A 21,951-nucleotide genomic window follows, 5' to 3' on the forward strand; every position below is an offset into this window, starting at 1 on the left:
TCCGTCAGTGAAACTCTTCAGCAGAGATGCTAATCTTTCACGTGTCTTCTCCGTTCTGTGTTTTTATTTGGGTCTGGGCTTTGTTATTCTGGAGCAGTGGCTTTAAATGTACTCCTGTGCACTAATTAGGAAGCTCGGCGTCATCCCCGCAGGAGGGATTAAGACGGATCAACAGCTAATATTGCAGTGTCTTAACAAAGTTTCAGAGCTGCAGGAAGTTCAGGAACTTTGTGAAAGTTCACCATTTCACTGATTCAACGCTGAGTGTGCACGAAAAAGCCAGACTGAAAGCACTTTTATAACTGATGATATTAAGATCTAAAGTGTGTTGGACTGGTAAACCTAAAACATTATAACCTTATGTTATGACTGGCCTTGATTAGTCCAGAGATAAGCTCACACAGGGTTTGGTTTCTCTCAGATTTACATTTCATTCAAACTCATCAATCTTTTGTCTTTTCACCTCTTTAGTGCCTAAACTCAGGAATTTTGGGAATATTTAAAAATACAACTATATTAAATATAGTTATATATAGTTATTAGGGATGTAACGATTCACTCAACTCCCGATACGATTCGATTCACGATATTGGGTTCACGATATGATTCTCTCACGATTTATTTTACAAAATGGGACTGTAGACATATGATGACTGAAAAATATTTCTTTATTTTTTTTGGGTTCAAAACTATAAAAAACTGTTCTGTTTTCCTTTTATTTTTCATTGTTAAAATAATCCCTTGATAACCTATTCAAAACAATGCAATTTAACAAAAAATAAATCTTGAATGAAATAAATAAAGGAATAATACAAATGAAGAAGAAGCCTATTAATTTTAATTCTGGTTCTATAGTAAACAATGTAAAACTGCATAATAGTTCTTTTTCTTTTTAAAAGTGCATTTCACTGTATTTAGGTCAGATATTTGTTTGGACCAGCAGAGGGCGCTGGTAACCCAGTGGTCGGTTGGCATGCAGATATCTTGCAGTGAAGAAGAGATGCTATGCTAGCAGACAGAGCTAATAGAAAAACGTGACTTTTACAGATATTTACGTAATATTACAGATATTCTTTCGGTGCTAAAGGGGTAAGGAATCATTTATGAACATGTTTAAGAGTAGAAGGCGGCCAGAAAGAGTGTAATAACAGATTCCCCCCGCTGCCTACACCTCTGGACAAGAGAAGGATTAATAGCTTTAAACAGCTCTGCTGTTTAAAAAAAGTACTGCGATTCAATTTTCAGAGCATCGATATGAACCGTGATACCTATGAATCGATTTTTAACTGCCTTATGATTAATCGTTAAATCCCTAATAGTTATATATATATATATATATAAATAAATGTTCTTGATATTTTTAGATATTTTCTCAACTACAGTATTTAACATTCCTGTTAAGGGACAATCTCCAATTCACTTTTTCCCAGTAATTTGCATGGAAAGTTACTAACTTTGAAAGTTCACTGAATTTTGTAACCTTAGTTGAAATTTTTGTTTTTTTTATTGTATTGTTTTGAGAGGGTTCTAATTTAGTTTAATATGATTCATCTGTTTAAAGTTACTCCCAAGTTCCCGTTAATTCCAATAAATAATTCCCTTAACTCCCTAGTACTGACATTTCTCTATAAATCGGACATTAAGGAGCTAAGTTGATTGATTAAGTTAAGAATCTGTGTTTTTTTGTGAATTATCTGTATTTTCAAAGTGAGGCTTCATGCTGCTAAACAGCACCCAGTAATGCTGAGGATTATCAGAATGTAAATATAAATTGCACAAGAATTTCCTCAATTTTCTAACAAATCAAGAAACTAAGATAGTCGCTATAGGTCACATGTCTGTAGTGTTTTGTCTATGCTAGGTATATGCTATAGACTGAAGAAAGTTCCAATCAATAAACCACTCAGCCAATCAGAGCATGCCTGAGTGCTGGATGTGGTTCTGCTCATATTCTCCCTGATAATGCATTCCTGTGAGTTTCTACACACACCTGCTCCTCCTCACCTGCTCCATGTCTGCACATCAGTCATTATTTTCTGGAATATAAACTTCAACAAGCTTGGTCGGTCTGTTGATATTTCCAACCTAACAGCGTTTGTAATTTGACTCCCAGGGATCTTTAGTGTTTAATTAGTATTTCTGCCTTGGAGACCGATACCACGTTTCCACAAATCTTTCAAGGAATCAACGCTCCAACGGGAAAAATAATCTAAACCTCTGGAAAACTTGCTGCGTACTGTACCTCTTGACCTTTGACCTCATGAGCAAAAACTGAACGAGAGCAAGATTTCTGAGAGTGTGAAAAGGCTTATTGCATTGTATGTTGGAAGACGGCCAAGAACGAATAAAAATCCTAAAACTTAGCAACCCTCTTGTGCATTCTTGTGGTAAACCCTGACCTTTCCAATGTAAAGCGGCTCCAGTCCAGTGTACTCCTCCAGGACAAAGAACTGATTCCACACCCAGCCTCGCTTCACCCTCTGCAGACGTGTTGGCCTCCCGGCGTCCTCGTCCTCGGCCGCTTTGGTCAGAAGGCCGAGAGGGAGAACGCTCAGAGCTCCGATTAGGGCGTACAGAGCGGTTCGAGGTCCTGTTGGAAGATGACGTCCCATTGCAAAGCAGAAGAGTCTTTCCCCAGTGGAGTAGGTATTTCCAATGTTTCCAGCAGAATGTCCTGTAAGAGGAGAGAGAAGAGGATTGATCTCTTTCTTAACACCCTGTGATCTCGTTATTTCTCTACAGCGGCGTTTTAAGAGCAGCGTGAACCTCATTACGGCAGGGTTCGCCCCGTGCTGCTGAACAGCTCACTTGGAATAATAAGTGAGGAGAAGATAGGGACACCCTGTACGCTTCAATCAGCCAATCAGGACCTTTGCACACCAGCGTTCACGACTTTCTGGAAACGATGGAGGAAAATTGTGTAAAAATGTTTCTGAGAACTTCTCGGCTCAGCTTCTGTTTTTAAAATTCATATTCAAGGAAAGAAGAAATCTTTTAAATCACATTTATTGCTTTAGTTCCTAGATTGTGATTTCCATAAGTGGCCGACTTTGAATTGAAAAGTAAGACAAAGTAGGAAGCAGTTTCAGTTGAATAAAAAATAGGAAGCAATTCATTCATATGACACCAAGGGCCTGATTCCGTCAATTGATCAAAAAAAAAATTACTTAATTAATCGCATTTTTCTCCTTAAGACTGAAGCTTGTAATAGATTTAATTTACTTATGGCAGCTCACCACTTTGAGAATAAATATCTAAAGAAAAGTTTTAAATGTCAACACCAGAATTAAAAAAAACTGCATACATTTTTTTTTTTTTTTTCACAAATTAGACATTTTTAAAATAATCTACTAAACATGTTAATTTTGACAGCACTTGCAAAAACCTGTGCTAACTTGACATTGAGCCTCCAATTTTCCATTATTTCCAAAATTGGAAAAAAAAATTCATGGAATTTAATGTCTTAAATGGAAATGGGAATATTTTATTTATATATTCATTTGTTTTTCTTAACAAAATCAGGCGGGAAAGGGCAAAGACACGATGAATGTCTAATCTTACTCAAAGTCTTGTGAAAGGCCAGACTTCACCTCCTTAAATAAAAAATAATTGTATGACACGTACAAATGCTGTACATGAGAGTGGCTAAATGTGTAGCAAGTGTAGCAAACTGATGATGAAGTGAGCTACATAATCTTACCTGAATTTAGCCTGAAATTCCCTTTTGAAACATAATATAAAATGAATGACAATAGGTAAACTCCATTAACTCTGTTAAGCATTGATAGTATTAATAGCCTGTAATGACAACAAATTGGGGAAAATGAAATAGTATTTGCCACCTACTCAGCTATAGAAATACATTGCAGGTATAGTTATTAAAATATCAAAAACCTTTTTTTCCCCCATCAGTGATGAAACCAGACAGCTGTGTGATGTTCAGAGTTTGTAGAGTAATCCCTTGTTATTGTTTTGAGTGCTAAAGACACCGGTGTGTTTATTTTTATTCCCTGCACGCTGATCCTTTTGATACCAACATCAAAGAGATGCTAACACCAGGGAGGACAGGCTATCGATTTTCAGTTGATCAATAACTCTGCTGCCTATTTTCATCTGTATCTTGTTTTGAAAAACTGTTTGCTAGGCGCTACATTAACAGGCGTACTAAGGAGAGAAAATTACACAGAAAGCCCCTGTTTATGAGCATCTAAACATTCGAAAAATAGCAAAGTGGGACATTGTCTTAAGAAGAGTTTCTCTTTCTTGCATCCCTTATCCAGTCGTGCAGTAGACACGAGCGAGACAGACTCAAAGTTTTTTATGCAGGTAAACTCCGTCACAGTAGGGGGAGCTCTCAATCTCTAGGCATGAAACTTGGTTGAGCCTCAGGATGTATTCGAATAGTCCCTCCTATCTCCTTTCCTATCCACATTTCCTTAACCCTCGGAAGTGTTTAAGTTACGGCCATGATAAGGAGGGTTCCAATTCTCTAAAAGCTAAGGAAAGGAGGCTCAATGCTTTCTTTATAACCTCCTTTAACATAGGAAACACTGATGTATCCTTTACCAAAGGAGACTAGATAATGCTGCCCACAATTCCTTGCGGCGACAACATTTAAAGGGACCCACTCATCCGAGTGTTAACGGAAACTGACTAAGACTGAAAACAGAGCACTATGTCGTTCAATAAAAGGTATCGGAGACATTTTTAGCAACATTGTTTTATTCAACATATTTAAATTACCTAGGAATGCTATGTGAGGTTGTACGTTTGGATGCTTACAACATTATGTAGGTCTATATCTTGCATAAACGCAACAATTTATTTTATTTTTTGAAAAGGTTATTTTTTATTTTTATTTTACTCAATTTAATTATTATTATTTTTTTCTTGCATATCCAGTCCTCTATCGCCTTTCATTCATACTCCCGTCGTAAAACTTACATAAATGTAATTGGGTTGAGGATCCCTTTAAAGGTTCTATATCAAGTCAACTTTTTAGATTTTTAAAGCAGAACTTGCTAAGTAACATGAAGCTTAGTGCTCCCCCTAAAGGCCCCTTTTGGTTATGTTACTGTCATTAAAACTCCCCACCCCCCGCCGCCTGCCACACCCTACAGCTACATGCACACCTTTGCTCTCCCAAGACGTTAGTAACTGATCACTGGTCAGTAAGGTCATTTTTGTGTGCACGAAGCACTTCAAGGATGACTGCTTCAGCAACCTCCACCAGTACAAAGAAGGATTTGCTGAAAGACTTTGTCTGATTGAGGGTTCAATTCCTTCTATCTTTGGAGACGACGAACAGAGCACTTTGGTAAGCTGTAAATAACGCTAAAAAGTGTGATGATAAGACATCTCTGTCATTGTTTTGTTAGCATTAGCAGTTGCACCGTCTTCATGTGTTAGCGCTGTGTGCTCGTTTTATGGCCTACGTGATTTAATTTAAGTCTAAAGTTTTCATTAGTCATTTCATTTTGCCGTTTTTGTCTCCGAAAAGACTGTATTAAAATGCATTTCGTGACGTTAGCTTGGCGCTAGCGTTAGCTCGGCGCTTGTGTTAGCTCACTTGTTAACATCCATATGATGACGTTGTTCTGCAGGTTCATCAACATTTTCATCTCGCTCCGCCGGGTCCGACTCTGGCTCGAACATGTAAGGCTGGATGGACAAGTCTTCTGTTGTTGACATTTTGTAAATAACGTGTGAATAAAAAGTTTCTGCGCCGCTACATAATCATATCTCTTCTATCAAACTACAAAAATGGCCGAACAGGGTGGAGTTGAACCGAGTGTTAACGCTGCAACCTGGAGAGGGGGCGGGGTATGGAGTGTCTCATTTGCATTTAAAGAGGTGGCACCAAAACGAGTTGCTCTCAGAAGCACATCAGAAAAGGGGTAGAAAAGGGGCCTGTGGCGCTATAATAATGAGGAATTCAGACCCAAGCATTGCAATCCGCTTTATATAGACCACAACTGTATGATTTATATGTAAAAAGGAAGGATTTAAAAGCATGATATGTCTACTTTAAATTTGGGTTGTATTGATCAAAATCACTTGTTGGATAGTACTTTTGGCTCCTAACTATGGTGAAAAATTAGCCTACTGTTTTGTGTAACGTGTCGTTTTAATGTATCATTCGTCTCAAATGTACGTCTATGTAGGACATGTTTTTCCTTTAGAAAACCTTGGAACGTGGACTCATATGTATGGGTATGTGCCTCTTTGTTGCTTTTCTCAACCTGCCTCCTGTTTGTAGGCAGCAGCATCTGTCTACATTAATGACCTCTGTGGGTGGGAAGGGGGAAAGATGGATTTATTGTTAGACTAAATGCCCAAAAAGAGGCTGAAAAAGAGAAAAACAGCTGAAGAAAGAGCGAGTGTTTGACTCGCTGGTGGACTCCATTATGCTTTGTAAGAGAGTGTATTGTGTGGCCGTAGACTCAGTCAGTTAATCATTGTGCAAGAGGCACAAAAGGCCAGGAAGGCGCAGGAGGCGTGGCTTCATTGTCAGCGGGAGGCGTAACCGTGTGTGTGTGTGTGTGTGTGTGAAGCCCGACCCCACGAGGGCTGCTTGACAGGAAGGCTGACACTTGACCTTTCTGCTCTGCTCTTTATTCTTCATTCAAGCCGCCTGGTGCCCATTATGAAGTCAAATTAGCTCCCTGCTCGCAGCTCCGCCTCCGCTACGGGGTCACGGCTCGCACCGAGCAGTTTGCCCCCGATTTGTTGCCCCTAATGAGGTGACATGCCATGCAATTGTGCCGGCAAAAAAATCTCACACATCCCACTGCTGCTAATCTTCTGGCATTTCACTTGTTTAACCTCCTGAGAACCAAGAAGAAAATGACTTCCAATTTAGCTTCTTCTGAGCTAAAACAACAACTCACAAAATAAGACAAAACAGATTAATCTAAGTTGTTAAAAAAAAACACAATGAAGGAGGTCATAGTTTTTCCACCATTCTTGGACTATTCCAGTTCTTTACATTCTCATTGATTTGAAATACTGCCTCCAGTCGTAGTGAAAACAAAATAGGTAGTTTTCAGTTAGCTCACTTCCGCACACAACACAATAATTAAAGTTCATATTCATAAAAAGTTTTACTTCTCCTTACGCAAGTTCACATCTAATAGGTTCACATTTTAAAACATTTATCATTAAGCATTGTTTAAGAAACCTACCAGTTTTCACCACTACCGCTTAGCTTAGATTAACCAAGATTAGCTAGCCCAATATAATCCTTTTCTTGTCCTTTATAATTGACATTATAATAAATGCTCACTCTGACACCAGGATACAATAACTCACGTTTATTTCAAATTTTTTTCAAAAAAATCTGTAAGATTACTACCTGTTAAAACATATATTTTATTAAGATTAGCTTACTGTTTCTCTTTCACTGACATGGATTGTTTGCTTACTATCATAGTTAAATGAACTTGTTCCCATCATCAAATCCCAACACATAAGTAGTTGGAAAGAACATTGTCTCCTCTACAAATCCCAGCAGGAAATATTACAATAGCTCAACAAAGTGAAAATTTATAGATGCTGGTAGAGGACAGACATAAAAAGCGGGTTCTCAGGAGGTTGAGGAAACGGTAGCTGGCATTTGGCACACACAAGACAACAGGAGGAGCAATCATATGAAAAAGCTTTGCCCGACTTAAATGCCAAGAGGGACTTTCCCACAAGGCTGAAGAATTCCTCAGAATATGGACAGATATAAAAAACATCTTATTGTGGGCACCGCTGAGAATTTCTCGAGTGTTTTGTTTTGGAAACGCAATAAAACGTCTGTAAGGAAAGGCTGTGATTGTGAGAAGGGAGCATCTGGTGAGAGAAAACGATCATCAATATTGATAAATCACTTCACAGCGAGTCCACCTGCTACTCCATGAAGAGCAAAATGACTAGTTTTTACTGAGCGAGAGAACAATTTTCCTCCCATTCTCTGTATGACTGAGTAGCTAGTGTCGTAGTTAGTGGTGTAACTCAACCTACCAACACATAAAACTTTTTTATTAAAGACCAACAACTATATTTGGTTCCTTTTCCTATCTTTTAGGTACACTCCATAGGCTAACAAACAAGCATTAAGAGTTTTTGTTAAATCGACGTTTCACCTAATCATGGTAAAGTCTTTGTAGAAATGTCAAGTTTTCATGAAATTGTTTTAAATTTTCCATGGCAAGCTCTCATCAGGTTGTTGACAGGTTGTCGAGTTGTCAAGAAGTTTTTGTCAAACTTTTGTCAAGTTCTTGTAAAGTGTTTGTAAAACCTTTGTCAAGTTGTCACTAGGTTGTAGTCAAGTTATCTATACATTTTCACCAAGATGCTTTTCTGTCAAGTTTTTTCACATTATCTTTGCAAACCTCTGATATCTGTCTGACTTAAATGTTAAGATGATATGTAAAACAGAACAACAAAAGGAAAATTGTTGTCGTTTATGTATTAAAGGTTTGTGTATTACCTATATTGTGTTTTAAAAGTTTGTGTATTACCTGTTCACGCTTCCTGGTGGGCATAACATGGATTGCATTAAATTTTTGTAGTGTTGTTTGTTTTCAAAATGTTTTTATTGTTTAAACATGGCCGAGTCTAAGGAATTAAACTGCCGTTTGTTTTGCTAAGCAGAACTTTCTATCTTTGCATCACATTGACAGTTAACCCATCATCATTTCCACCTGAAACTTCACCATATATTTGTTGAATACACTTGAGTTTGAGTATTTAGTTAATAGTTTAGCAACACCAGTTGAGAACTGCTGTTTTGAAAGATGTAGATATCCAGAACAGTCCAGCTCGTCTCTGACTGCTGTTACCCTAGAAAACCTCAGTGTGTGGCACATTAGCACGGCTCGTCCTACTTTAAGTGATACGCAGCATTATTGAGTGTTGATTTCACACCGGCCATGTCTGTTGGTGGCTATAAAAGGTCCTCCCAGACTGTGGAAAAGACTCTTGTGGGCGGACCCATTCCTCCCATTCCGGCAAGGCCAAACGTCACGGCCAATTTGTTAACCACAATTGATTGTGCACGGTGGAGAGGCGGCGGCGGCAGAGCTAGAGGCAGAGTATCAGCCACCCTGCATGGATGCACTTTTTGAGAAGGCAACTCTGAATAAGCTGGCCACAATAATCCGAGCGGCGACGGTGGCGGCAGCAGTGATATGTTTAATTCCCATGCCAAGTGCGAGCGGCCGCACTCCGCGGATAAGTTATTTACTTCTTTACACATAAATAGATTGAGAATCAAACTGAGGCTCTAACTTTTTAATAAGGGGGCCTTTTTCTGTTGTTGGTTGAAGGTTCTGTTTGGACACTGGGAACCAAGTTTTCTGGCCTTGCTCAAGGGAAGTGAACAGCCTTCAAACGCAGAGCGAAATGAAAGGAGATGTGCTTTCTGGACAAACTCTCACAAGATCAGACAGTGTGTTGGTGTGTGTGCGTGTTTGTGTTTGAGGCTTCCACCCTCCATTCGTCCTCATTCCTCCACCCCCCCTCAGGACAAAGATGCTAGCATGGGGGCCGGCTTTGAACCTGCCTCTTTTTTTAATTGAAAGGAGCCAGAAAATGCTGCGCCACGACAACCGGTGGCTCTTTACCCGTAAGGTGCTTTTAATTACTCTTCCCTGCCTCAGAGTGCCTGAAAGCTCCAGACGAATAAAACCAATTAGCTTTAGAGCGCCAAAGTAGCCATATTGTGACTGAATAAAACAGTTCATAACTTCAAATATACCGACCAACCTCGTTGTTGCTTTGATGGCAAACGTCTACAGTTTCGATACAGAAGTCACTTGAGATGTGTTTGTTTAAAAGTTATAGAAGATGAGTATAAAACCTGTCTTCTGGAACGGAGGAGCAGAGCGAGCAGATTACGGGTAAAAGATGAAGTTATTCTACTATTAAACTCAGTCTTTGTGTGTTAGCGGCTGATTGTGAGTCTATGGAGAACTACTTCCCTTAGAAGATGACGATTCAGTGCATGGTTTACTAAATATATTTTGGTTACCTATAAACATGGAAAGCAGTTGGAAATCATAGAATTCAGGAGGTAAAATGGAAATGGCATTGTAAAAAAGTATTTATTTAAAATCTTTTTAAACAAAATCAGGTGGAAACTGCAATATGAGATGGAAAATACCCTCACATTCTGTTTTTAGACAAAATCACTATCCCCCCATAAACAGGTGGTTTAATCTGTAGAACATCTGGAGCAAACTCTCATGGTGTTTCACGGAATGCTGGAATTCACCTGCTGAAATGGATAAAATATTTATGACAGGGAGTAAACCCTCACATGTTTTGGGACAATATCAGGCATTTCTATCTAAAACAAGGGGCTAAATGTTGAGTAAGTGTAGCTAATGGGCAGACATTTCCAATGTGATGGAAAATCTTGCAGTAGTTAATTCCCATGATTTAATGCTGACATTAACTTATAGGATAGAAATAACAAATTATGAACATACAGTAAGTTGGCATGATTTTGGCAAGTTTAATAGCCCGGAATAAATGTAAATGGGTAAACTTTGTATTGGAATTGGTAAAAATGTAAAATGGAACGTCAAAGGCTCTTTAAATACTGTCATAAAGTCTGTTTATTTGCGAGTTATTGCACCAAGGAGGGGTTTTAAGCAACACATGGAAAACATGTTTTTAGATTGCATAGTATGTTTGTATTAATGCATTACCTTTAACTTGTATACAAACAAATTAAAAACCAAACTTTAAATGTAGGTTCACTAAAAAGTTGTTATCCAATATACAGTAGCTACCAGCCTTGCATATTATGCAAAGGAAGTTAGTAAATTTACTCTTAACAGGAACTTTGGGTACTAATGGATACCCTTCTCATTCCCAGTATGAACTTCTCTCCAACCACTTTGGATCTTCAGCCTTCTGAACTAATCATATAAAAAGTTGAGTCATGTAGTAAAGAGTTAAAGTCCTCTCCACTTTCCTTCTCTAATGTCCAAACTGTTTAAAGTGATTTTCTTTCCTCCCTCCTTTTCTTCTGCCATTCACATCCACTCCATTCATCCCTGGTTGGAGGCCATAAAAGGGAGCTTTGTCACTCATGGAGAAATGAAATCACACAAACTGGCATTGATCCCAGCCACCGGTGCATGAGCGTCATCTGGAAGAGTTTGTGATGGCAGCTACAAATTAACCAGCAGGGCATCGTATCCCAGATTAATGCACAACCAGTGGTCAATGTTTGATGTGGATGTTTCATCTGGATTATTTCCAACCGGAGGAACATCAGAGTCTTTGAGTGAAAATTAAATAGAAATCTGGAAAGATTAAGTTAAACTTTTCATTTTTGGCTCTTGCTATTAGTATTTTGCTAAGATTGTGAATAGGATTTTTCCTGTTTGGAAATAAAGTAAACACATTATTGCCACATTATAATGGGTTGTACTGTAGTAGTGCATATTCAAGCTGTGTATCGAAATAACTGACTTGGCAAGGACTGAAAATTGCTGATTTTTATACTATAAGGCCTGTTTTTGGCCCGGGGGCAGAATCTAATTAGCCTTTAGCTTCTGTAGCCACTGTGGGTCAGGACGTTACTCTAGAATGTGTTTAAAACATGTCAGAATGTTTTTAGGGCTTAATTTATGGTTGACTTCTCTGCAGGCACAGGGGAGACCTCACAGATGTCTCCTCAGGATGGAGCTGGTGCAGCTTGGGGTCAGTGTTTAAGTGTTGGAAGCACTGTGACAGATATAGTGTGTTTATTCCTTACTGTTTAGTCTCACTCTCACCAATACACACAGTAGAGCGGATACACCCACATCTTAAAGGCCCCACGCAGGATTGCAACACATTACAATAATGTTTTTTATATGGGGAGTGCTATATCGCACATTTTCTGGCCTCTGGTATGAAACAAAAATGGGACAAAAATTGCATTTTTTTTACCCAATTTTTCACCAAGTTGTCGTCAACTTGATGTTAAGTAGTCGTCAGTTAGCATCACCATGTTGTCATCAAAGTCATCTAGTTTTTGTCAAAGTTGTCATCTAGTTTTGTTCTAAATTTTGTATAGTATTTGTCAATTTGTCAAGTTTTTGTCGTCATCACCATGTCTTAGTCTGGTTTTTGCAATTCTTTTAAATCTAGGTTTAGCAGTCAAGTATGCATAAAGTTTATAGTTGTTTCCAAGTTATAGTCGAGTTGACGATAAGTTAATTCTTGTAAATCTGTCTAATAATTCCATGCTTCAGAAGTCAAACCATGACAAATCTCAGCAGATCACGTGAGATCAAGTGGTCGTGCAAGATTTCGTAGCATAACATTTTTCGTGCGTCCGTTTATTTGAGGCTTCCGAACTCTTGCTAAACATTTAACGTCCCGTGTAATGGGGAAAAATATGGTAAAAAGCATAATATTCTCCCCAAACATGTGGGGTTAGGGTCTATTCTGTTTCTGACAGCTACTTCTGTTCATGAAAGTAGTAATCTGTGATTCCATAATCATGGAAAATCTGAGGTTACGTAAATGCCTCTTCTTTTATGCAACTTTTACTGTGTGAAAGTTACGAGTGTTAGCAGATGATTTTACTTTTGATTCATTTGTTTTTAGTTGTAGGGATTTAGGAAGTTTTTAGCGTCACTAAACACTTTGGAGTTCTTAGCTACTCTGTGATGAAATATATTATCTTAAACTATGTTATGGTTTCATTTCATCGAAAATACCAAATCTTATCTCGTTAGTGTGATGGTAATGTTTTTCTAGTCCAGTTCAAAATATGACCAATGAGAGTAAAAGATATAGAGACGAATGTCAAAATAAATTCAGTGTCCTACCTTTATTTTGTCACTTTCAAACTTTGCTCCTCCTCCTGTAAAAAACACTCCAGTCTCTTCTTCTTCTTCTGTCTATTTCCTCGTTTCAAGTTGTGCTGCCCGCAGTGCATCACGTCCCCTGAAGTCACCTTGAGTTCTGGCTTTCTCTTTCCCTCCTTTGTAAATTTCCCTCCCTCCCTCTGTCGCTCTGTATAAATACAGATCTGTCTTCGCCTCTGCCTCTCAGCGCCGTCTGCACACTCTCATCCCCGCTGTTGCCTTTTGGAGTCCCAATCAGACCGCAGGACCAATCACGGCTGTTTTCTACAATCAGTGGAAGACCTCCCCCTGGTAATCCAGCGACCTCAAGCATGTGGACGCAGGGGAGAGGAGGAGAAAGTGGAGGAGAGGGAGGGATTGACAGCAGGAGACAGGGCTGCAAAATCAGCCGAGGGGAAGCATGAAAGGATGAGAAGGGGAAAGCTTTGGCACGCACCCACTAAGGCAGACGCTCCTGGACCAGAACAGTCCTGGACTGGGCAGAAAGCTGATGATTTAAAGACATGTTGTCAGAAGAGGCCACTGTTTTTTGTTTTTTTTTTCATTTTGATGGTTTTCTTTTAATTGAAAGTGCAGAATCTTTGCATTTTCCACAATTCCTCAACTGTGCTGCATGCTATGAAACAAGAGCAAATTGCCTGCTCTCTTTATCTCCCCAACATAACGTATTTAAACATTTTTATTATAAATCTTGACTCTCCACAATCTAGATCAGTGATTCTCAACTACTGTGCTTTCAACAGAACCTTTAAATAACAAGTGACAGCCCAACCTTAAAACTAATAAATGACAAACCTGTCACAGCAGGGATACAGAAAGGAAGGAATAGTCATGCTATTATGATGGTAAACACTTTCCGTCAAATTTTTAGGACCAAAAAAATGATGAAACCAAAGAAAAACTGATTTTTTTTTTCTGAGAACTTCAAATGAACTAAACAGAAAGTACAATTCACAAAGACAAAACAAGATTAAAGGTTTGTAAAAGTTTGTAAAAACTGAATTTTTACTGTCAACAGTGTGAGTAGATATTACACCCCTCCAAAATAAAAGCGAAAGGCCTGTGTATTTTGTACCTGTGACACATTGTTGCGTCCTGATAACCCATAATCTAGATGTAGCGTGTGTGTAAGGTGTTAATTCTCGCTGTTTGTGCATAAAACCACAGTGAAAACAGACGCGATTTGACATGTCTGTCCGTTTGCTACACTTGCTCTTCATTAGGCCTCCCAAAAAATTGTGTTTTCTATTTGGTATTTTTAAATGTCAAAATTAACACAAAACAAAGCTGAACAGCTTGGCAGTCTCCCGTCTTGTACTGCAGACTGTGCATCAGTATTATTGGGTTGATTAACAGCGTTATTTGTTTTAGCGCATACAAAGTGACAGCCCCGATGAAAGTAAAACCAAAGTTGATCAGTATTTGTTGTGTACACGATCTTTAAAGGATGTAGACCTTTGAGTGAGTGCTGGCCACCCTTCACTTTAGAGACTTTGCTCTTTTTTCTGCTGCCCCTCCCCTTTGACGCTCTCCAATCCTCCACGGAGTAATTTTGTGTTTTGTTTGCTTCTTGAAATAAAGATGAAGCCAGATGGTCAAAAGGTTGCACTTCTCTATTGGTTCAATATGTTTTTACTCTCTTTCTCTGTCCTTTCAATATGTCTACTTTCCCATTTGGAAGCTCATTCTTCTTCCTCATGCTGCCCCTCGACCGCCAGCCCCCCACCCCCGTTGCTTTTGTCTCCTTTGAAGCGCTGACTGGTTAGCGCAGCAGCCTATCGGTTAGCAACCGGTTGACTGGACGGCTGTTAAAAAGGGGCCTCCCTCTTTGTCAGAGAGAGACTGCTATTCAGCTCCTTTGAAGGACACCTTCCATCATGGTGGAGGAGAAGTCTTTGGTAATAGCCGGAGCAAATTGAAGCTGAGGCTTCCATAGAGAGTCCTGTGGGTGTTACAACGCTGACATCTGGAAAACAAGTCCCTTCGTGGCGCCGTCACAAAGCCACAGATCTGCCATGGCATTGGATTGGATACAGTTGTGTTCTGGATGTAGACGGACTTTGGTTTGTTGTCGATTTGTGTGATGTTAAGGGGACACAGTGCTTTCACGCATCAGATCAAGTTCTCCACCTCTATAGTGAGATTTTAAAAACCGTGACATGTTCTGTCAACTTGGAGCCCCCTGTACGCAAAGGTTTCACGGTACAAGCTGATTCTACGCTTGTTAGCTTTATCTTTCTATCTACACTTTTTTTTTTAACCCCACCACAATGGCTTATATTTAGCTTTAGCATAGCTATAGCATGAACCCACTACAACAGTAATTTCTGTCAAAATACTAGCATTGTGTTCCCTAAAAAGTACCTAATTTTTACACATTTTGTTGCCTAAATTTGAAACAGCGAAAGCAAAAAAAGCACAGAAATAATTCACTGTTAACGTGCAAGAATACTTCTGTTGAAGGCTGATTCTAGATTAGCGAATTAGCAACCTTGCTATGCTAATGGTATTTTAGCTAACCAACCTCCTGTGAAAACAGTTTGTCGTAATTCAGTCATTTTGGTTTTTTTTTAAGTCATTTTGTGTATCGTGTTGCCATTTTGTGTTTTTTTTTTGTGTGTTTATGGAGCCTCTTGTGCATTTTTATGGTCCTTTTGTGTATTTTTGGACCCATTCGTGTAATTTATTGTCTTGTTGGTTTGTGTATATTTCTGTTATTTTGTTGACATTGTCAACATTTTTGTTGTAATTTTGGGTGTTTTTGGATTATTTTTTTTGCATTTGTTGTCTTTTTGTGGGCATTTTGTGTTTTGTGTATTTCTGGAGCAGTTTTGTGTGTTTTTGGAGCCATTTATTGTGTCTTTTGGTATATTTTTGTGTAATATTGTTGACATTTTGTTTAGTTTTTTTAGTTTTTTTGTATATTTGTTTAGGGGGTTGCACAGACTCAGACTAAGTGTCGTATGTGTCAGTTGTGTGCAGAGTCACTAATGCTGCTTCGAGTCTAGATTTTCTCGATAACGGAATAAAAACAAAACTTTTTATGGTTCTTCTGAAAGCGTAGCAATGCGTGAAGGAAGCTGCGACCTAAAAGAATCCGTCTGCATGTGCTAATTGGACCATGTTATTGACAGTAAATAAGCCCACAGAGTTGTGGACGGTGAATTGCTGATTGAAAACACACACAGGAGTTAAACTTAATGAAAACATAGAAGGTAATGCGCTACTTTTCCCCTAACATGTCATGTGACAGACGGATAACCACAAACCAAACTCGTGCATCGTCTCACTTTGCCATCACAGCCACCACCGGGGGAAGCATGAAAGAGGCTTCGTTTTCAGAAGAACAAGATGAGAGACGGAGGGAGAGCGAAGCCTCCGTGTCATCTAAGATAAGAGCAGAGGCTTTCTTTACCCCAGCCTGAGATTAGAAATGGCATGAAGCAGAACAAGATGGAGTACAAAGAGCTCCTCTGTGTCTCTGGGGTGCACACTCCCGCCTTTTCAAATCCGATTTTGGTCAAAACAAAGAGAAAGTGGATGGGAAGTCGCTGCTTTTCTGTTCAGGACAGGCTGTCGGAGCTCTACAGTAATCGTAGAAATGACTACACAAATCCTTTATTTCTGTAAAAGGATGGATACTTGTGTTCAAATACACTTTGGTAGAAGTTAAAGTACTGACTTATCTTCTTAAATAAATCATCCCATCATCAGTTTGTCAGCTGATAATCCCTAGAGTAAGTCATTCAAATTAATTTATTCTTAAACTAGAGGTCATTGACAGTAGCTCTGTTAGCATGTGCGCGAACAATGCTATCAAAGCAACTTAGACTTTAAAATGACTTACAGTGTGTGCTAAATTAGCTATTTTCTCTGTGAATAGAACACACAAAATAATCCACAAGAAAAACTTGGGACACAATAAAGCCGACCTGGCAACGTAGCATCTTATAGCGGCTGGCTGCCTTTATAGGTTCATAGAAATGTAAAAAATATTGAATACAAGTAAAGATTTTTTATAAATCCAACTTGGCAACACAGCTTGTTTGCATTAGTCTATGCTGGCATTATCCATCATTAGCATGAATAAGGTGTCATGAAGGCTGTCATTATGTGTCGTTCGCTAAATTATGACACCTTTTGCTAAATTATGACACATTTGGAGCTATGTTGGCATTTTTGGGGTTAGGTGGAGGGATCTAATGAAGTTAGGTAGGGTTAGAGTAAGGGTTAGGCTAACGAATGGCACTTAATGAAAGCCTTCATGACACCTTATTTATGCTAATACAGGTGTCATGTTATAGTAATAACAGCGTAATGTCAGCCTTATGTATAAAACTTCAAGTAAAGTGTTGTTACCCATGACTCTCACATTCACCTTTTCTTTCTTTTGTAGAGTCAAAGTAGTAGAAAGTTGAATAGTGAAAGTAGAGCCAGAACCATAAACCTACTTCCGCACTGTATGGAAGTATTTGTACTACATTACTTCCCACCTTGGTCTGTAACAGTGGGACGCAGTGGAGGCTCCTGACCTTTTCAACATGTCCCCTCTCATGACTGGAGCGTCTCCACCTCAGCGGGGTATTGACTCTCACTCTGTGTGCAGCTCTTTACCAAACTTGGCTGAGACGAGCGCTGACATTGCGTTGGGGATGAAAGGTTTAATGTGGTATTGGAGCTGGGGGAAAGCAGGCATGGACGTGGCCTTGATGAGCTGACAGAAGCTGAAGAGACGTGAGGCAGCGGGACCGCAACCCCCAGGAACACATGTCCCCCCCACCCCCTTGATATATACCCCTCCTTCCTCTGTCATTCCCCATAACCTCCACTCTGTGCCGTGTCCCAGTGACCTCGCTGCTGCTGCTTAATCCCACACGAAAGAGCGTAGCAACTCCAGGAGGAACAAAGAATTTTTTTTTTTTTCTGGATGTAATTGTTGCCAATAACCATTCTGAGATGAAAATCAATTACATGTAGAAAAGAAGGCGTTATGTCCCACGTTTATGGAAAGAGGATGAAAATATGACACAATCACTCCATGTTTGTGGAGTTATCATTCATTACTCCATCAAACAGGTGGATAAATGTGTAGTAAGCGTTTGGAAGAGATGAACGCACCGACTTGATGAAAGCAGAATCTCAGTAAACTGCACCGTCTTGTCAGATTTAGTGAGATCTGACCATCCTGTTTCTGTTTCTGAATCTTCGGAAAATACATATATTTACAAGATTGAACTGAATTAATCCCTATTAAGCAGTTTTGGCAAGATTTTGGAGCATTTTGTTTGTCAGTAAATTCATAAAATTAGGGAATGATGATATAATGGAAAAGGCTAAACAGTGCAACGGAAAGACTATGACTGACCGTTGTCTATTGTTTGCTGATGTTCTAACAACCCAACGGGGAAAAAAAAGTCTTTTTTTCATAAAAAAAATCTGGAACCTTTCCCATTGGCTCACTGATGGCTCTTCCTCCTTGGAAAACTTTTGGGTGGCTTTATGTGTCGACACCTGCAAAAACTAGGAGCATCATCTTAATTCTAGTCAGAAATACATTCACCTGACAAATAAACACCTGGTTTTCAGATATTTAAATTAATTCTAATCAGTGGCTTTTTAATACATACAAGAATTTATCCAAGAAGTCTGGTCTCAGTCTTGGTCTTGTCTTGGCGCAGTCTTGGTTTTCGGTCTTCAGTCAGTCTTGTCTCGGTCTTGGTTTTGTCTCGGCCATGGTCTTGTATTGGTCTTAGTCTTGTCTCGGCCTTGAGTCAGTCTTGGTCTTGTCTAGGTCTTGTCTCGGTCTTGGTTTTCGGTCTTAGTCTTGTCTCGGTCTTCAGTCGGTCTCGACTAGGTCTTGGTCTTGACTCGGCCTTGGTCTTGTCTCGGCCTTGTTCTTGGTCTTGTCTCGGTCTTGGTTCTGACTTGATCTGTACTCCCAAATGTCTTGGTCTCGTCTTGGTCTCAGTGCATTCTGGTCTCGGGCAGGTTTCTGCAACACAAACGACTTTCCCTCTCTGTAGTTCTAATGTATCTTTGAATTTCCTCAGGGTAAAGAAGGCTTACACACACACACACACACACACACTTTCCACAGAGTCACCGTGCAGTGAAAGTGTGTGCGCTCCATTACATGCTCGGCGTGCGTGTGCAGGCGAGCACAGCCAACCAGAAACAAACGCAGGTCAGATAAATGTCTCCTCTGTTGGTTTCCATGTGTTTGTAGATTCTGAGATCACAGGAAGGAGGAAAAGTTCAGCTGGGGTTGAAATAACATCATCCTTAAATCCACCTCTACATGAACCGCCGCTCTGCAAACCAGTGACTCCATTAGGGTCCAGTTTTCCAGCTAAACGAACCCGAACAATGGGAAGACATGTTCAAATAGGAAGAAAGGAAGCCTGATTTGAGTAATTACAGTCATTTCCTCAGGCATTTCTGTCAGTAGATAAAGCTGTGACATGACTCAGTGTTGGCCTCATTAAATACATTAAACAATCCAAAGGCAGATGGGAAATCATCGCTCCCTCAAAGAGTTTAAAACGGAGGGTAAAAATCATCACTTTCCTCTCGTCACCCGGCAACTAAAAGCTTCAAATATCTTGTTTGAGGACCCGGGAGGTCCAAAGCTGTGCCTTTACCTTTGACTTTGAGGTGGGAATGGTTCAGAGTTTCAGATTTAACTGAAATGATCGACAAGAAGAGACTCACACGTTGGTGATACACTAAATCAATCGTCCTTAGAGCTACAACTCCAAAAATTAAATAAAACTAAACTAAAAATAAAATTATACACATTAAAATTATATAAAATAAAACTACAGAAACTGCCTTGATGGAGGATTACTTACTGTACCATATATTGTTGCAATTTGAATGATTTTTGGCAAATATTGGTCCAATAATTACTCTATTTTTCAGAGTATACGTCAGTACTTTTTTAAACTCGACACAATGCAGTGAAATTCTACGAAACAGATGGAAAAACACCTGGAACGAGAGCACGTTGCATACCTCTTGAACAAACCTTGAAAGTGACCTGTATACCAGGAATATGAAACCGCTGCTGCACAGACTGTTAGAAAAAAGCCTGAAAGATGCATTTTCACAATATAAAAGTATTGAAAAAAATTTTATAAAACAAAACAGCATAAAAATATATATAAATGAAACCTAGACAAACTCCAATTACAGAAACATGCATGCGCATGTCCTTCCCACCAGGGGACACTAGAGCAAGAATTGTCATCATTATTCTAAAACACTGTGTTACTCTGATTGGTAAAATTGGAATAAAAAATCAAACTTTACAACATTCTCACAGTTATGTGTAAAACTAGTAACAAATGTCATATATTTTTGTTGCTGCTTGTAAAAAAGAAATATTTGGTGTTTTGTTGTTTGGGAAGGAGGAATAAATCCCTTCTCCCTGTAGGTGTTTACAACGGAGGGTAAAATATCAATTTCCTCTCGTTACCTGGCAACTAAAAGCTTCAAAGGCCTCGTTCAAGGACCCGGGAGGTCTAAAGCTGTGCCTTCACCCTTCACTTCAAGGTTGGAGGGGCCAGACTTTAGAGCTTTGGGTCTTTAAAAGCCACACAGACAAACACAAATTCAACTGGGGTCACCAACTCTTCTTTATCCAAAGAGCTTCCAGTTCAATCTACACTGAAATATTAATATTTCATGGTTTCATTTGAATGAATGATGACTTGCATTTCCTTAAAAAGGTGGGAAACCTTCAACAGTAACACTTTATTTCTCTTAAATCAAGCAATTGTTAAAATTTAAAACAACCACCTCTGAGAAATTTCAAGGGAAACATTCATGTTCCTATTTCACTCGACACAAACTACTTTTTAACACATTTTACTAATATTTCATTATGTAAGATATTATAAAAATCCACTCATGCCTCCAAAAAACAAAATGACACAAAATATCTCCAAAAACACACAAAACTATGTCAAAAAAAGCACAAAATGACAAAAAATATCTCCAATCTAAAAATATCCAAAAAACCGAAAGATGCGCAAAACAACAAAAGTTCTGAAAGAAATAAAATGACTATAAATACACACACACTCACTCAAAACACACAAAATAGCATTCAAAAGCATTCAAAACGACAACAAACTCTCATAAACTGACTCTAAAAGTGCACAAAATGGCTATAAAAATATGCCAAACAACAACAAAAAGCACAAATACTACATTAAAAACACCAAATAACCCCTCTGCTGTTCCCTGTGTTAATGCTCTGTTGGCTTTGTATTCTAATGCTGACATGAATGTTGAAAATGTGGCCATTGAAAAAATATTTTCCCGTGCTTTAGACTTGATGAAACAGCTTTATTTGGACGTGTGGTCCACATTCTCCTCCTTGGAAGGGACAATAGTGTTTTTTTAATCTTTAATAATCTTTTATTTGAGGTCTATTTAGTTAAAGTCAGAGATATCTGCTGGATTTGTAGGTTTTTAATCATCCAACAACATTGGAATGAGGAGACCTATCTGTGTGCAACAAATCAGAAGACGAGTCAAAGACGGACACACAATAGAAGTGGTGTAATGCATTCCTGGAAGTGGAAAGCAAAGTCCTGCAGAAAAGGGTTAGCGTTTTAATTTGAAAGTCCAAACATCGTCCGTGTTTTCTCCTCTTTCTGCACTAATCCGTTTCCGTCTCCTGGCTCGACTCAGATCTGTGCCTCACGCAGCATTTGATCAATTCAAAGAAGCTTTGTGGGGATTCTTCTTTTAACACCTGATGCTTCACACGATAGGAGCGATACGAACCTTTTCACCGCTATGAGGTTTTAAAGTAGTTGCACTGCTGGTGGCGACAGATAAGCATAAAATCCACATTTTTAGGCAAGTGTCTTTGAGAATCTCACATTTTACATCAGACTAGGAACTTTAGGAACTCATTAGACAATAAAGGCACATTTTTTCATTGTTTAATTTAGCCAATAAGACACTTTACTCCTTTGACTCTGCTTAGCCACCACTGCTACTAGGGATGTCCCGATGCAACTTTTTCATTTACGATATGATACCGACATTGCGGCCTTGCATACAATATTGATCCGAT

At 39.0% G+C, this 21,951-nt stretch overlaps 1 protein-coding gene across 2 annotated transcripts in view; it reads right to left on the minus strand.

Annotated features, from left to right (window-relative positions):
• The window catches only part of LOC114454294 (cadherin-20-like), a 68,469-nt gene that overhangs the window by 21,317 nt on the left and 25,201 nt on the right, over nt 1–21,951 (minus strand). Inside the window, exons 1-2 of one of the 2 annotated variants that reach the window (XM_028434635.1) lie at nt 12,822–13,035; nt 2,400–2,674 (exon numbers count right to left, since the gene is read on the minus strand). In XM_028434635.1, the coding sequence (XP_028290436.1) occupies nt 2,400–2,612 (213 nt within the window). In that variant the 5' untranslated portion in view covers nt 2,613–2,674; nt 12,822–13,035. Of the gene's footprint in view, nt 1–2,399; nt 2,675–12,821; nt 13,036–21,951 lie in introns of those variants that run through there. The other variant, XM_028434636.1, reaches the window with a different exon arrangement.

The sequence above is a fragment of the Gouania willdenowi genome, chromosome 20 (genome assembly GCF_900634775.1).
Source record: "Gouania willdenowi chromosome 20, fGouWil2.1, whole genome shotgun sequence".
Taxonomy (NCBI): domain Eukaryota; kingdom Metazoa; phylum Chordata; class Actinopteri; order Blenniiformes; family Gobiesocidae; genus Gouania; species Gouania willdenowi.